A 14,662-nucleotide genomic window follows, 5' to 3' on the forward strand; every position below is an offset into this window, starting at 1 on the left:
TGGTTATTTTCACAGCTATGGGAGCCCCAATTTCGTTGTTATTGGGGCAGGAGCAATAAAATGTTGTCACCCCGATTAAGTAAATGAGGAACTACTAAACTGTCTTATGATAGAGGGTTTCATTATCAACTAAATAGCACTTGCTAGACAAGGGACAGGGGTTCCAAAACCCAGTCAGGAGAGAGAGGCTGGGGACAGATATCTGTACTTGGTGGTGCAGGCTCCTTGTGTGAGCCAGAAGCACCAGTTCCACCTGTGCCTCTCTCCACTGTGGAATGTCAGAGTTAATTTTTGATTCCCTTAAGAATCTAGCTAAAGGTTACTGAGCTGAACTCACTGGCACTGGGGCTCCCCTACTATGAGCTGGAATCACTAAGAGCTGAAATCACTGAAGAGCTGGACTTGCTGAGCTGAGAGCACTGAGTACTGTGCTAATGAGTGGGGGAGCCTGAAGTAATACCGTGGAGCAGAGCAGCTGGCAGAGCGGAGTGGAGCAGTTTGTGCAGCCACTGGGTGAGTGGAGCCAAGCAGCTCGCGAGGACGGCTGGAGTGGCTCACAGGACAGCTGATGGACCAGAGCAGCTGGCAGAGAGGAGCAGCCCACAGAGCAAGCGGAGCAGAGCTGTTTGCGGGGATGACTGGTGGAAGCAGAACCCCACGAAGAGGCAGGGCAGTTGGCCCCGAAACCACGTAAGGTGCCCCTTTCTACCCAGGCTGGGGAGGGGGACCTCTGCAGAGAGACTCTTGAACTCTGGGGCTGCACTGACCCAGGACAGAGATTTGGGATTGTGGGACTTTTGGGACTGTGGGTGATTTGGGGGTTGCTGGACTCAAGGGCCCAGAGAGAAGGACACGGCCCAATTTGCTGGGGTGGGTCTTTGCTCACGGTTTGACCTATGAACTCTAGCTGAGCTATTTTCCCAATTTAATGCTTGTTGTTTATCTCATGTAATTAAACCTTTTCTGCTACACCAAGACTCTGTGCTTGTGAGAGGGGAACTATTGCCTCCTCGAGGCGCCCAGGGGTGTGTGTAAGATTTTCCCAGGTCACTGGGTGGGGGCTCGAGCTGGTGTTGCATAATGTTGAGGGGAAGGGACCCCTATGTATTGAACCCGGCCCTTGCTGCTATCGTTTCGGCCCGGCAGAAGGGTTACATTTGCAAGGCATGCTTTGTACAAAATATATCATTAGCATATAAAAGTGGTGAACATGGGGTACAGCGTGTCACACATCCCCATTCTATATGCAGAGAAACTGAGGCCCAAAGACATGCCGTGACTTGTCCAATCACATGATTTATCTGTGGCAGAATCAGAGAGAGAACCCAGGAGTCCTGGCTCCCAACCCTCCCCTTGGACAACCAAAACTGCAAATCTCCCTGTATTTCGTAATCACTTCTCCCGCAAACCTGCCATTCAACTGCAGAAACTGTCCATCCATGGGAGAATATACATCTCTCACACACCCGGCATCACACCCCTTAGAGCCGGGCGTGGGGAGGGCTGGGAACTGAGAAATCAACAGGGAATGGGGTGGGGGTGGGCTCTGTCTTCAGCTCTGGGAGGAGTGGGGACGAGTGGGTGAGAACAGAGGAGGGCTGAGAGCCAGGACGCCTGGGTTCTAGCCTTGGCTCTTCAGAATTTGGAATCTGCACCTGAACAGTGACTATGGGAGATGGGGAATGGGACTGGGACTCTGGCAAAGCAGGTGATAGTTTATGCCAAGGTCCACATGCATCCCTACACACAGAGCTGGAGTCAGTCTGGTTCCCCTGGGTGCTCGTATTGTTAACAGAGGTATTAGAGTTATAAACGCGTGCTTAGCGCTTAGACTTTATTGAATGCTTGTAAGCAGCTGCCATCATTAATCTCACTTACAACATCTGCATCCCATAGGTGGTGCAAGGTGGTATTTGAACATTTGCTTTGGAAGCCTCTGTAGCTGTGTAAAAGAGACAGGAACTAGTGTGAAATCCGAGTCTCTACCAGCAGCTGTTATCACCTGCCACACGGCGCAGACCCATGGACACCAGACGCACTATCGTGGCACAGAAGAGGACAAACGACTTTGTTGATTGCAAGTGACTCCCTCCCACCAGCTGAATTTGCACCTCGCAGCAGAATAGGGGGGAAGGAAGTAAAGCCCTAAGGAGGAGGAACTGTATCTTATGCTGCTTGGAGTCTGAGGCACAAGAGTTTCTAAGCATAAGCAAAAGATCCCCAGTACGTGGCCTGGGTTATCATAGAAGCAAGTATTACTTTTTGAAACTGTATCTCTTTTGTGTGTGTGTGGTTATCTGCTTTAACCTTGTCACTAACCCTTTTATTTCCTTTTCCGAGTTAATAAATCTTTAGCTAGCCAATCCTGTCATAAACTGCAAGTGGTGTCTGTGCTGTGAGCTCTGTGGCACAACTGCCCTGGGGTACGTGATGGTCCTTTGGGGCTGGGAGTTGCCTGAATATCACTGTGATCTTTGGGGGACCATCTATCACAAAGGCAGCCTCACCTGGGTGACGAGATGGACCGGAGTGCCTGAGGGGACTGTGTGGGACTCCACATTAAGGCTCTCACAGCGCCTTAGGAGCTCACACTTGGCACTTGATTGGTGAAATCTAACTCTAGGATCCGCAGCTGGGTTGGGGTTTGCGCCCTGTATCCTACCATCTGCCCTGAGGTTGGTGCTCACTGAGCCTCTGCAGGACAGCTTGATATGGACATGGGGCCTTTCCCCTCTAGGGGGCACCAGCTCCCATCCAGCCTCAGGCCCGGGGACTGGCTGGCTGTGGGGGTAGGGAACAGGACACACCATTGCTAGGAGATTCCTTTAACCCTCCAGCCTGATCTCCACTCGGGAAAGCTGTGTGTGAGTGACCCGTTTGACAAGCCTTGTGCAGACAGAGCGTTCAGACCCCAGCTCCCATCAGTTGTAAGCACAATTGTCCTCTGCTAACTTGGACAGTAACATGGGTCAGTTCACATGAATTCAAACTCCCCTTGTTTCCCTTACTGAATATTTTAACCGAGACTTTGTTATAGAATAATGAATTTTCTTCACATAACAAATTTTTGGTGGGAAAACTGTCGCTTTTGATGTGACGTTTTAGAGGGAAATTTTAGGTTTCCTTGGGAGAATAAATTGAAAAATGTTGGATTGGGATTTTGGGCTTTCTAAAGTCTCTCACCCCTTTGTATCCTTTCCCAAATCCACAGGAAATGAGGGGGAAAGATCCACAAAATTGTCCCCTCTACACACACTTTTTCAGTGGAGGAAAAGATGTAAAAAAAAAAAAAAACTCAAATGCAAAATATGAGAATCAATTTTTCTCCCACTGATTGAAAATGAAAACTAATGAAATTTGTGAGTGAGGGATGCAGGGGGCGGCTCGGAGCACAGGAGCCAGGGCCGGGTTATTTATCGACTGACATCGACGGGGTCAGGGCTGAATTCTGATTTCGGTGACCCTGCTGTAAATCAATCAACCTATGTGTCCTTTTTCATTCAAGCTACCTGGTGTAAAATCTATCTATCTATCTATCTATCCATCCCCATCCACCTCTTGTATACAGAGTTTCCTTCCCACTACACACCCCCATACAGCAGGTGCTCTTGATCCGAACCCCTGGCCCTGGCCTCCTCCTCATCCCCCTGCCCTGGGGTGTTGGTGTCTGTCTTTTTCCGAGCCACTGTCCGTCCTAACAAGGCTCCCACACCGCTGCCCAACCCTCCCCCGATCAGGCTAAGGCCCCCCGCCCCGACCCCGATGGCCACCCCTTTCGGCACAGCTACCACTGCCCCAGCCACACCTATTCCAATACCCGCCCCAACACCCGCGCCAACCGCAGCCAGGCTGCCCGCCCCGATGCACAAGCCCAACTGCACGGCCTTCTTTTTAAAGCGCTGCTCATAGGCCGGCAGGAACTGGGCCCTCTGCCTGGCCAGCTCCTCCTCCAGCTCGTCCAGGACAGGCTGTTTCTGGGAGTCGTTGCACCGCAGCTCCCCCCGGCAGCACCTCAGCAGCTCCCAGCGTTTCCCCTCCAGGCGTCGCTCCATCTCCTGGGGTTTCACCCTCAAGCAGGGGATCATGCTGTGGTGGTGACGATCCTGCCGGGATTGGGGAGAGATCGGCCCTTAGGGACAGTCACTAGCATTACCCAGCCACAGGGGGCGCCGCCGCCTCCCACACCCACAGCCCCCTGCTAACCCAGCCCTGTTTCCTCCACTCTTCCAGTGACTGTCACTCCTAACTCACAGCCCCCTGCTATCCCAGCCCTGATCCCCCCAGCTCTGCCAGTGCCCCTCAGGATCAGCCCGCAGCCCTTCTGTGCTCACCTGCTCCTGCACAAATTCTTCATATTTTCTCTTGGCAGCCTCAACTGCTCTGCTGTTTAACTCCTGTCTCATTGCTGCAAACACCTCGGCCATCTGTGGGAGGGAGGGGACAGGGTGAGGGGTCGGGGGGGGAACCATCTATGACCTGGGAGCTCCCCTCCCGCCACTCACCCTTTCTCCCCATTCCTCCGGGACCCTGCTCACTGCGATCACCTCCCCACTGGTCCCTGATCCTGCCACATTTCCCCAGAGCCAGGGGGCAGCCCCCCCTAATGACTCCACAGCCATGGCCACATTGCCGCTACCCCAGTGAATGGGGCTCGTTCTCTGGCAGGATTTCCTGGGGGTCTTTATCTCTTGGGGGGCTGGGGGTCACCAGTGAGGACATTTGGGGGATCTGTTGTGGTGCCCTCTCCAGGCCTAGTGCGATTGGCCAATGGCTGGAGGATCTGGGGTCAGGGGGTCAATAGAACTAGTGCCTCCCCCCCCCATCCAGGCTGGAAAGAGAGAGGTGGGGGGAGGGCAATCTGGTACCTTCATAGGTGCGGAGAAGTCGTAGAGTTTGGTCTTCAAGTCTCGGGCGATGTCCTGCAGGGAATAATGCCCGGGAGAGCTGGGATTAGGGAACGCTCAGCCCACTCCTTGGCCAGTGCCCCGCCCTGCTCCCTGCAGCACAGCGCGCCTGGCTGAGCCTCCCGCCTGCTCCCTGCAGCACAGCGCCCCCGGCTGAGCCTCCCGCCTGCTCCCTGCAGCCCCTTTTGCTGTCTCCCATCCAGGCCCCCCTCTCCTTTAGCAGACCCCATTCTCCCACCTGGATCCTGGCAGCCACCCGAGCCCCCGTCATCGCCCGACCGGCTTGGTCCGTCCAGACGTGTGTCCCTGCTGAGCGCATCACACTGGTGATGTAGTCACACAGGTACTGCCGGAAATCCTCATCCATGTCTGCAGGGGGGGAAGGGACCCAGGCGTCCGGGATAGGACACAAGTTAAATGAGGGATGTGGGGGGCTGGTTTGTGCCACAGGAAATGAGATTCCATCTCTGGGTAACAGCTGCTTAACACCTCCCACCCCACTGCCTGGGGGAAATGGGGGAGCAATGAGAGGCTGTGCTGTGGGGTTCACAGTCTCCACTGTGTAGTGCAGGGGGAGTCTTGCAGGCCTAAAAGGGGAACCCAGCAGCATTCCCTCAAGAACCCTCTGCCCTGCACCACGGTGCCCCCAAGCAGAGCCTCCCAGCAGTGCTCGTGTCTCTCCTTGCCCTCCTTGCACAGATGCCATCACCCTGGTGGGTGGTAGAGTCAAGGGGGTTGAGCTGGGCATTGGGATTGTTGGGGTGCAGCGCAGGGGGTGAACATGGGCAGGGATGGGGATAGGGGGCAGAGGAAGAGGGGGGAGGTGGGAGAGGGTGCAGCAAATGTGGGTCTCTTACCGCCTGGTGTCTCTGCCCTACTCCTGGTGAACCTAGAGCCAGGATGGGGCAGTAGGTAACACCGGGTGCTGCTCGCCCTCAGGGCTCCCAACACCAGAGGATGCCCAGCAGATTTCTCCAGGTCCTGTAGGAGTCAAAGTGAAATCAGATCCACCATGGAAACATTTAGCTCCACCCCAAGCCGGCGTTTGCTTTTGCCATGAACACACATGGTGCCTGGCTCTGGTCATTACCTGTGTGACGGCTCCGAGATACTCCTGCCCCCCATCCACACCATAAGCTCCGGAGGGCTGCCAATCTCGCACTAACAGGTCCAGATGCTACAAAGAGAGCACAGGAGAAGGGTCACATGGGGCTGGGGCACAGAGAGAGACCAGAGCTGGAGGCTGCCGCCGAACCCAGCCACTGACACTGAGATCCTGGGCATGACGTGGGCATGGAGGGAGAATAATGGAGGCAGGGACTGGCTGTTCGCGGTTTGTTCAGTGCCTGGCATAATAGGGTCTGGGTCTAGGACGGGGGCTCTGAGGTGCTCTGGCAATAGATACAATGAACAATAAGAATCAGATAGGGTGACGGGAGTGGGGGTAGAACCAGCATTGTATCCCCCCCATCGGGGGTGATGGGAAACGAGGACTCACCTGAATTGCGGGTAGATTGCAGGTCTCGCCAACCTCCCTTGCAACCTGAATGAACATCTGAGATGCAGAGAGAGACATAGAAGGAAAAATGGTTCCCTTTTGAACAAAACCACAGGTGACCAAAGGTGACCAATCAATAAATGTGAAATAAACGACAATGAATCTAAACAGAACCTGAACTATGGTAAGAAAACAATGATCATTGGAGAGAGAAAACTGATTAAATGAAAAGAGAAAACAGTTTCAACCATGGATAACTCAACACCACTAATCACATATATAAAAGCAATAACTGCATTCAGAAAATCAAAGAGCTGATTATAGAAAAGCAGCCATCAAAGACACAGACAGCCAAAAATTGAACTTGGCAAGCGAATAATCGGAGTCTGAAAAAAAAATGATGAAGAGAAGAAAACTGGTATTTGGAATCAGAAAACCAGTAACTGAAACCGGAAAAGCAGTGAAAGAAATCAGACAAGCACTCAACAAAATCCGTGAACTAATAATTAATGGCAGAAAAACAATGGTCAAAAATAGAAAACCACTAATCTTAGTCATAAAGCCAGAAAACCAGTAATCAAAGTAAGATATTGGGAATCAGTCTTAAAACCAAAAATAAAGAAAAGTATTTGAAGTCAATAAAACGAATAGTCGAAGAGTCAAACCCAGTAATGCAAATCAGAAAACCAGATATAAAAATAAAAAAAAAAGTCAAAGACAGAAAACCATTAAACTAGATCAGAAAGCCAATAACTGAATGCAAAAAAGTAGCAACTGAAGCCAGAAAACCAAGAGCCAAAACAGAAAACTAGTATTTGAGGTATGAAAATCAGTTATCAAGGTCACAAGACCAAGTCAGAGTTAGAAAATGAATAATCAAAGGAAGAAAACCAATAGTGAAAAAAGCAGTAAGTGACTAGCATAAGTGGAAAAAAGTTTCACTACCCCAAATTTATATAGAAAAAATAAAAGCCGATAATCAGTAGAGATATACCAGCAAGTAGAGATCCCAGTAAACAAAAACTGAAATAGTCTAATGAATAAACAAAAGGAGAAAACTAGTAACAAATATTCCTTAACCAACGAGATCTAAGCCCGATAATCAAAGAGCGAAACCCAATAAATGAAATGTGTAAAACAAAAACTAAAGCCACAAAACTGACAACCATGGACCAAAACACGAAGAATGAGAACTGAAAACCAAAGACTGAAAATCAAACCTCAGAAACAATGAATGGAAACTAAAAACATGTGGAGAGAAACCCCAGAAACGCCAACATTTGACTGTTCTTTGAAAGTGGAAATTTGCATGAAAAGATTCTGATGTTCTCAGTTTTCCATTTTTCAACAAAACCTTTATTTTCCATTTCCCCCATTGTCACTATGAAATTAACTAGCAGCTAATGCTGGGTACTAAATAACGAACAGCTGAGGGCAGAGAGTGACTCACAAACAACCAATAACTGGCAGCTATTAATGAATATATAATAACCAATTATAGATGTTAGTTAATTGGCCAAGCGAAGTAAAAGGCCTAACACACAACTTGATGGCATTTCTCTGTCTCTGTCTGTATCGTGATAACTTTTTCAGACCACACCTGATCGATTCCCAAATTTCAGGGGACGTCCTCGGCATCAGTGGAAAGAACCCGACTGATTAGTGAGAAAACGGAAAACTGGAAAATTCCAATTTCCATTTAGATCTGGTGACTAGCACCAGGACCAATGACCCAACTGCTCTGAGAAAGAGGGGGAACAGGAGCTTCTGAGTGCTGAATGAGAGGTTGGGCAATAGGGGCACACAGGGCCCCTGGCATGGGGGTGGGGAAATGGGGGGGGGGCACACAGAGATGCTGGCATGGGGGGAGGTGGAAAGGGGGTGCACACAGAGCCCCTGGCATGGGGGCAGTGGGAGTGGGGCACACAGAAGTAGGGCTGGGGGATGGGACATAGGGTCAGGGTTAGGGCTGGTTGGAAAGATTCCAGTGGAACATTTTCCCATCACAAACCCTTCGCTAACGCAGAGCGATGTGGGTTGCCCAGGGCTGGCTCCTGCCCATCCTGGCTCAGTGTGTGGGCGCAGGGCAGGTGCAGGTGGCTCCTGCCCCATACAGGGCAAAGGCAGAGTTCTGGGCTGGGTGCCATGGGCGTACTGGGGCATCGGTCCGAGGGGGCCGAGGTACGGTTGGGTGGGCGTTTCGCTTAACTCTGCAGGCCCTGGCTTGGCTGAGCACGACATTCTGGATGGGCACGAGCTGCCCCGCACCAGAAAACCCTGCTAGAACTGATCAGCCGTGAGAAATGCTGATTCCTGCGGTGGGGGGGATCTTGGAAACCCCTTACTCCACCCACCCCAGCTCTGTGTCACCAAACCCACCACGTGCTGCCACGAGCCCCCCATCAGCAATCTGAGTCTGCAGGCGCATTGCAGGTCACTTAGGAGAGTCAACCGGGACACACAAATCTCTTCTCCACCCGACCTCCAGCAGAGCCAGCGCTCAGCTGTAACGACCAGCCGCCAAGAGCTAATGGGGCTAATGAATAATAGTTGCCAGATAATGGTATTTAACGACAATGGCTAATATTTTATTAATTACTGTTCCATATCACTGTTGAGACTCACTGCACCCAAACCCCCGGCCTAGTGGGAGATCCCTGGGACTTTCTAACTATCAATAACAGCCCCAAGGCTTCCAGATTCCGCCCCCACCACCACCCGGTCCTCACACCACCAGGACTCCTGGGTCCTCCCCAGCGGGGAGGTGGCTGAGAGGTCAGTGTCAGTAGAGCCGTGTGTATCCCCTGCCCCACCCACCTCCAAATAATCTGCCTCCGTCCGGGTAAAGTTGCTGGAAATGTTAAAAATCTAGAAACATAATCAGAAGAAAAGGTGAGTCTCCCCCCGCTACACGCAGAACAATGTGCCCTCCTGAGCTCCGACCAACTCCCTGCTTCCCAGCACCCCCCTGAGCCCCCGCCCATCCCCTGCTCCCCAGCACCCTCGCCGAGCCCCCGCCCACTCCCTGCTCCCCAGCACCCCCTGCTGAGCCCCCACCCACTCCCTGCTCCCCAGCACCCCCCTGCTGAGCCCCCGCCCACTCCCTGCTCCCCAGCACCCCCTGCTGAGCCCCCACCCACTCCCTGCTCCCCAGCACCCCTCCTGAGCTCCCGCCCACTCCCTGCTCCCCAGCACCCCCCTGAGCTCCCGCCCACTCCCTGCTCCCCAGCACCCCCTGCTGAGCCCCCGCCCACTCCCTGCTCCCCGACCACCCCCTGCTGAGCCCCCGCCCACTCCCTGCTCCCCGACCACCCCCTGCTGAGCCCCCGCCCACTCCCTGCTCCCCAGCAACCCCTGCTGAGCCCCCCCCCACTCGCTGCTCCCCCAGCACCCCTGCCGAGCCCGTGCCCCACTCCCCATAGCACGGCTCCCGCACGCAGTAGGAGCTGAGCAATATGCTGAACACGGAGAGCCTGATGCTGGTCTCCATGCTGCGCTGCAGGTCCAGGGAGCCCTCGGTGTCCACCAGGAACACGGCCACCTGCAGGGACAGACACACGGACAGATCCACCGGCCACAGCGACGGGCGCCCTGTGCTGACGCCACCCTCGCCCCGACCAGCCCTGGCACCTCCACTGCCCGGCTCCCCGGGGCCTGCCCTGGGCACGCTGGCTGGGGACGGGCCCTGGAGGAGGAGGATCAAGCTGTGAACAGCCCCCGAGCCCCATCCCAGTGTGTCCATAGGGAGCCCCCTTGCTCTGCAGTCCTCTCCCCCTCCCCTACTGCAACAGCCCCCCCCCCAGCCCCCTGCCCCACTCACCTTCCTCCCTTGGTCCTCGACCCAGAGGGGCTGGTCCCACATCCACACACCCCTCGTCACGGTCTCCATCCCGGCACAACACTCAAACCCCACCAGGACCTCGTCCTCTTGGCCCATCCAGGACGCGTCCTCAGCCTCCTGTAGGGGGCGACCAGGCTGAGGTCACAAGGGAGTGGGGTTTGGGTTGGAGGTTCTGAGGGGGCGGGGCTGGGACCTGGGGAGAGGGTGGGGCCAATGGGCACAGGGGGTGTGGCCATGATTGCAGGGTGGGGCCTGTGGTGCAGGGGGAGGGGCCATGGCAGGGGTGGGACACTGGGGGAGGGGTCAGGACTGGAAGTTAGGGCCTTGGTTACTGGGACCAGGGCCTGGTACAGGGGGAGGGTCCTCGCGAGGGACAGGGGACATGTGGTGAAAGGGGCTGGATTGTGAGGAAGCAGCCAGGGGTCGGCTGGGGAGGGTTGGGCCTGTGATGTTGGGGGCGTGGCCTGCAATGATGGGGGCAGGGCCTTGTCTGGGATGGGGTGGGCCATGTGGCTCAGGGGCGGGGCCAGAGCTGGGGCTCCCATCCCCACTCACCGGGCGCTGGAGCCGGCGCAGCAGGCAGTTCATCAGGAAGGATTTGCCCTGGCGCTGCTTCCCGACGATGGAGACCAGGCAGACGGGGGAATCCCAAACCCCACCCTGCTCCAGGCAGCGGTTCAGGGCCTCCTCATCTAGGATCAGGTCCCCTTCCAGTTCCAGACGCACCAGCTGCACCGGGCGCCCTGGCTCTGGCTGAGCTCCCAGCCCCTGCTGCAGGGAGAGAGCAGGGTCAGAGCTGGGACCCTCCTGAGCCAGCCAGTCCCCTGCCGTGGGGCTGGATTGGGGCTGGCATGCCCTAGAGAGGAAAGGCCCCATGTACCATTCCCACCCCCCAATCCAGCCAGTGCCCATCCTGGGGCCGGTGGGAGCCTGTGCCCCTATATGGACAAGGCCCCTTTCTCTGATCTGGCCAGACTGGTCTCACTGGCTCCATCTCTTCCTGCAGGGGTGCTGTGATTTTCTCTACCAGGGCTCTCAGCCGCGTGTCCGGGACCATCCTGTCGCTGGTACAGGGAGCCCAGCACTCAGGGCACTGGGACCTCCAGGCTGAGACCATGTGCCAGTGAGCCATGAGGCAGCCCCGGCAGAAGTTGTGGCCGCACTCGATGGAGACGGGGTCATCCAAGACATCCAGGCAGATGGAGCAGGTGACGTCCTCCCAGAGTCGCTCCATCTCTCCAGACCCACTGAGTGGGGGGAACCTACTGGGTCAGGACCTGGCACCCGGAGCAGAAGGTCTCTGCTGGAGGACGGCTGAGCTCTAACCCAGGTGTGCCCCTTCCTGGCATCAGGAGTCTGTCTGGAGAGGGAGAGTGTGGGAATATTCCTGTGAACAAGCTGTGTGACTTAGTTTACCTGCCCACTTCGTGGCCCTATCCCCTGGGCAGCGCCAGAGCGAGAAGATGGATTCCAAGAAGCCATGGCGGAGACTGGTAGATTCCCAGGCCAGGAAGGACCAAGGCTGAGCTCCTGGATAACAGGCCAGAGAACTGCCCCCAGTTAATTCCTGTTTGAACAAGAGCAGATCTCCTAGAAACACATCCCGCCTTGATGGAGAATCCACCGCGCTGCGTGGTACATTGTTCCCATGGTTAATTCCCCTCCTTGGTAAAGACGGACATCTTCTTTCCAGGCTGCATTGGTCTAGCTTCAACTTCCACCCATTGGATCACATTAGAGCTTTCTCTGCTAGATCGAAGAGCCCGTTATTAAATACTTGTTCCCCACATAGGTGCTTCTAGTCTGGGATCAAGTCACCCCTGGAGCGTCTCTTTGTTAAGCTAAACAGCTTGAGCTCCTGGGGTCTCTCACTTCAGGCCACGTTTTCTAAGCCGTTAATCATTCGTGTGGCTCTTCTCTGACCCCTCTGCAATATATTCACATCCTCCTTGAACTGAGGGCACCAGAACTGGACCCCAGATTCCAGCAGCAGGCGCACCGGGACCAAATCCCGAGGTGAAATAACCTCTCTCTTTTTGGAGGGTGAATATCTGGGGGGCCGGCTCGCCTTCCCTGGGTTAGCTTGTGCCTGTAAATGTTCCGATCGTGGCTAACGCAAGACAAGTCACCTTCTGGGGGGATTCCACAGGCCCAGGGCTTTGCCAGGGTTTTAGCTGGTTTCACCGGTCAGAGTTTGACAGTATTTGGAATCACGTCATGAGCCAGACCCAACGTCGTGGGTAAATTAGCCGCTGTCTCTGCCTGTCTCTCTGCTGGGCGGATGGTGAGGTCCGAACTGCCCCTGCCCCCCAGGCACTCCACCCACAGCCGCTGGGAATTTCTACCCCTCAGATTGCTAAGAGCTATCATGTGACTGGACAGCACAGCTTGGGGAGGGTGAAACATGCAACAATTGGGACAGAACAATCCTGCCCCATGTGTGTCGGGGGGGGGGCGGTCAATAGAGTGGAGGGCCCTGTAACGCCAGCAGACCAGATGCTGGCTCTTAACCAAGCTGCAGGCATTAGCTAAGGACTGGCAAACTCATAGCTGGAGTCCAGACCAGGTCACCTGTGCGTTAGTTTTGCTCAAAACAGGAATTAGTCCTATAATGATGTGTTGAGTGTGTAGATTCTGTGAAATGTTTGGGAGTTGCTGCCTGCCTGCATCTCACCTGTAATAGCTAGATTCCAGGCTGCCAGAAAATGTGTAGCTTTTGCTTTATGACTTTGAAAAGGTTTGATCTGAACGTGTCAACTCAAGCATTGGCATTTTTCCTTCCACTCTCCCCCACTCCCATCCAGAACGACCGCTGAAATCGGACGGGCCATCAAGCAACACTGCGATACAAAGAATCGATTCATGGCCACATCCCACCTCTGGAAAGCGTTGAATTCGGGGAGGGTTGAAATCCAACCCCAAAGCAGGAAATGCTGGCCTGTTTAAATACCACAAACAGGTATTTTCCAACCGTCTGGTTTAACTGGTGAGATTGTACATTCCACTGAAACCTCTGGGCTCTGCCCTGCTCCTAGCAGAGCGTATGGGGCTAAATGGACGTACAGAAACGAACCCAGCAGCAGGTGGCAAGCATGCTGGAAGAAGGAGTAACGCCATCAATAACTCTGTTATTCCTTTTTCCTAGTTAACAAACCTTCAGATAGTTTCTTACAGGATTGGCTACAGGCATTGTCTGTGGTGTAGGATCTAGGGCACTAATTGACCTGGGTTTAGTGACTGGTCTCTTGGCACTGGAAGCAACCTGAGTGTGGTGTGATGTTTGGTGTAAGTGACCATCCATCACTACCTCCACCTTGTCTGGATGGCATGATAGACTGTAGCATCTAGGAGGACTGTGCTGATAGATGTTTGGCTCTGTGTGTGTGTTCCCTCTTTGTGCCACCCGAACACTGCACAGACAGCTGGCACGATAGACCTCGAGCGAACCACCCAATGACCACAAGATCCGTTAGGGGATGAAGGCACCCAGCCAGGTTTATTGTCAAGGAAGCACGGTACTAGTATCCCACTGAATCTACCGGACCACTAATACATGTATGCCCATAACAATGGACCAGCTCAGTCAACGGTGGGATTTTCCGTTCCTCCCTAGGCTAGACAAAGAGACTTCCACTGAGATACATCTTTATACCCTGATACAGACAAGTTAGTACTTCCCCTCTGATGTAGTTACTGCCCCCTGACATGGCTAGTTATCACTCATGCTTATACATATTGGTTCGATCAAAACATCTCTATTACGTACTGTCATCCTGACCTTATCTTTTAGGAGGGGTCAGTGTGTTATCCTTGGGGAATGTTTTTATATCACCCTTGATACCGGGATGTTCTGGTACCACTTGATATCGGGATGTGTTTGCGTGAGGACTCTGTGCCTAGCACTTCTTAAGAATGTGTATTTCTGCAATACCAGCCCTGTTCTTGCCCAATTCTGTGAGCAGGTCCTGCCTCATACCAGGCATCTGATACAAGGACTTATGTCTCAGGCTCTCCTCCTGCTACAGACCCTGCCTGTGACTGCATTGTAAGATGACTCTCGTACTTTGGGAGTTCACATTTGGTGCTGGGTAGGTGAGATCTGATTACAGAACATACCCCAGTCTGGGGTGCCGGCCCAGCTTTCGACAGTCTGCCCAGACGGTGACAGGGATGATCCTGACCTATGGGGAAGGGGGGGAAATAGACTGGAGGGGTCATCCTGCCCAATGTGTGGGGGACATAGACGTGAGGGTACAATCCTTCCCCTGGGGGAAATATGCCAGAGGGGACTATCCTGTCTCATGGGGCAGATTGGGGAAAACACCCTCCAAACCCCGACCCCTTCCGCCCTCCGCTTTCTTACCTGGCTAAATCTTCAGTCGTCCCAATGCTGGAAAATGTTGTCTGAGAAACAAAAGC

General features: G+C 53.9%; 2 protein-coding genes across 2 annotated transcripts; both read right to left on the reverse strand.

The window, feature by feature from the left end:
• Window positions 1–3,581: 3,581 nt before the first annotated feature.
• LOC123369224 (RING finger protein 112-like) lies at window positions 3,582–5,271 on the reverse strand. The gene is made up of 4 exons (XM_045014580.1): window positions 5,143–5,271; window positions 4,866–4,919; window positions 4,332–4,424; window positions 3,582–4,103 (listed from the first exon to the last, which is right to left on the reverse strand). The coding sequence occupies exons 1-4, from the start codon at window positions 5,269–5,271 to the stop codon at window positions 3,582–3,584; spliced, it is 798 nt and encodes a 265-aa protein (XP_044870515.1).
• Window positions 5,272–5,778: 507 nt separating this feature from the next.
• On the reverse strand, window positions 5,779–11,477 carry LOC123369225 (RING finger protein 112-like). Its single transcript, XM_045014581.1, has 8 exons — window positions 11,233–11,477; window positions 10,799–11,039; window positions 10,223–10,360; window positions 9,839–9,943; window positions 9,220–9,270; window positions 6,403–6,459; window positions 5,995–6,081; window positions 5,779–5,793 (listed from the first exon to the last, which is right to left on the reverse strand). The coding sequence occupies exons 1-8, from the start codon at window positions 11,475–11,477 to the stop codon at window positions 5,779–5,781; spliced, it is 939 nt and encodes a 312-aa protein (XP_044870516.1).
• Between the last annotated feature and the right edge of the window lie 3,185 nt (window positions 11,478–14,662).

Source organism: Mauremys mutica, chromosome 4 (genome assembly GCF_020497125.1).
Source record: "Mauremys mutica isolate MM-2020 ecotype Southern chromosome 4, ASM2049712v1, whole genome shotgun sequence".
Lineage (NCBI taxonomy): Eukaryota > Metazoa > Chordata > Testudines > Geoemydidae > Mauremys > Mauremys mutica.

Coding starts and splice junctions, on each gene's coding strand:
- LOC123369225 (XM_045014581.1), bottom strand. CDS start 11,477: ATGGAGCGACTCTGGGAGGACGTCACCTGCTCCATCTGCCTGGATGTC. Junction 9,271..9,838: donor TATTGCTCAGCTCCTACTGC/GTGCGGGAGCCG, acceptor TTATGTTTCTAG/ATTTTTAACATTTCCAGCAA. Junction 6,082..6,402: donor GCAATCTACCCGCAATTCAG/GTGAGTCCTCGT, acceptor CTCTCTTTGTAG/CATCTGGACCTGTTAGTGCG.
- LOC123369224 (XM_045014580.1), bottom strand. CDS start 5,271: ATGGATGAGGATTTCCGGCAGTACCTGTGTGACTACATCACCAGTGTG. Junction 4,920..5,142: donor GGGTGGCTGCCAGGATCCAG/GTGGGAGAATGG, acceptor TATTCCCTGCAG/GACATCGCCCGAGACTTGAA. Junction 4,104..4,331: donor AAGAATTTGTGCAGGAGCAG/GTGAGCACAGAA, acceptor CAATCCCGGCAG/GATCGTCACCACCACAGCAT.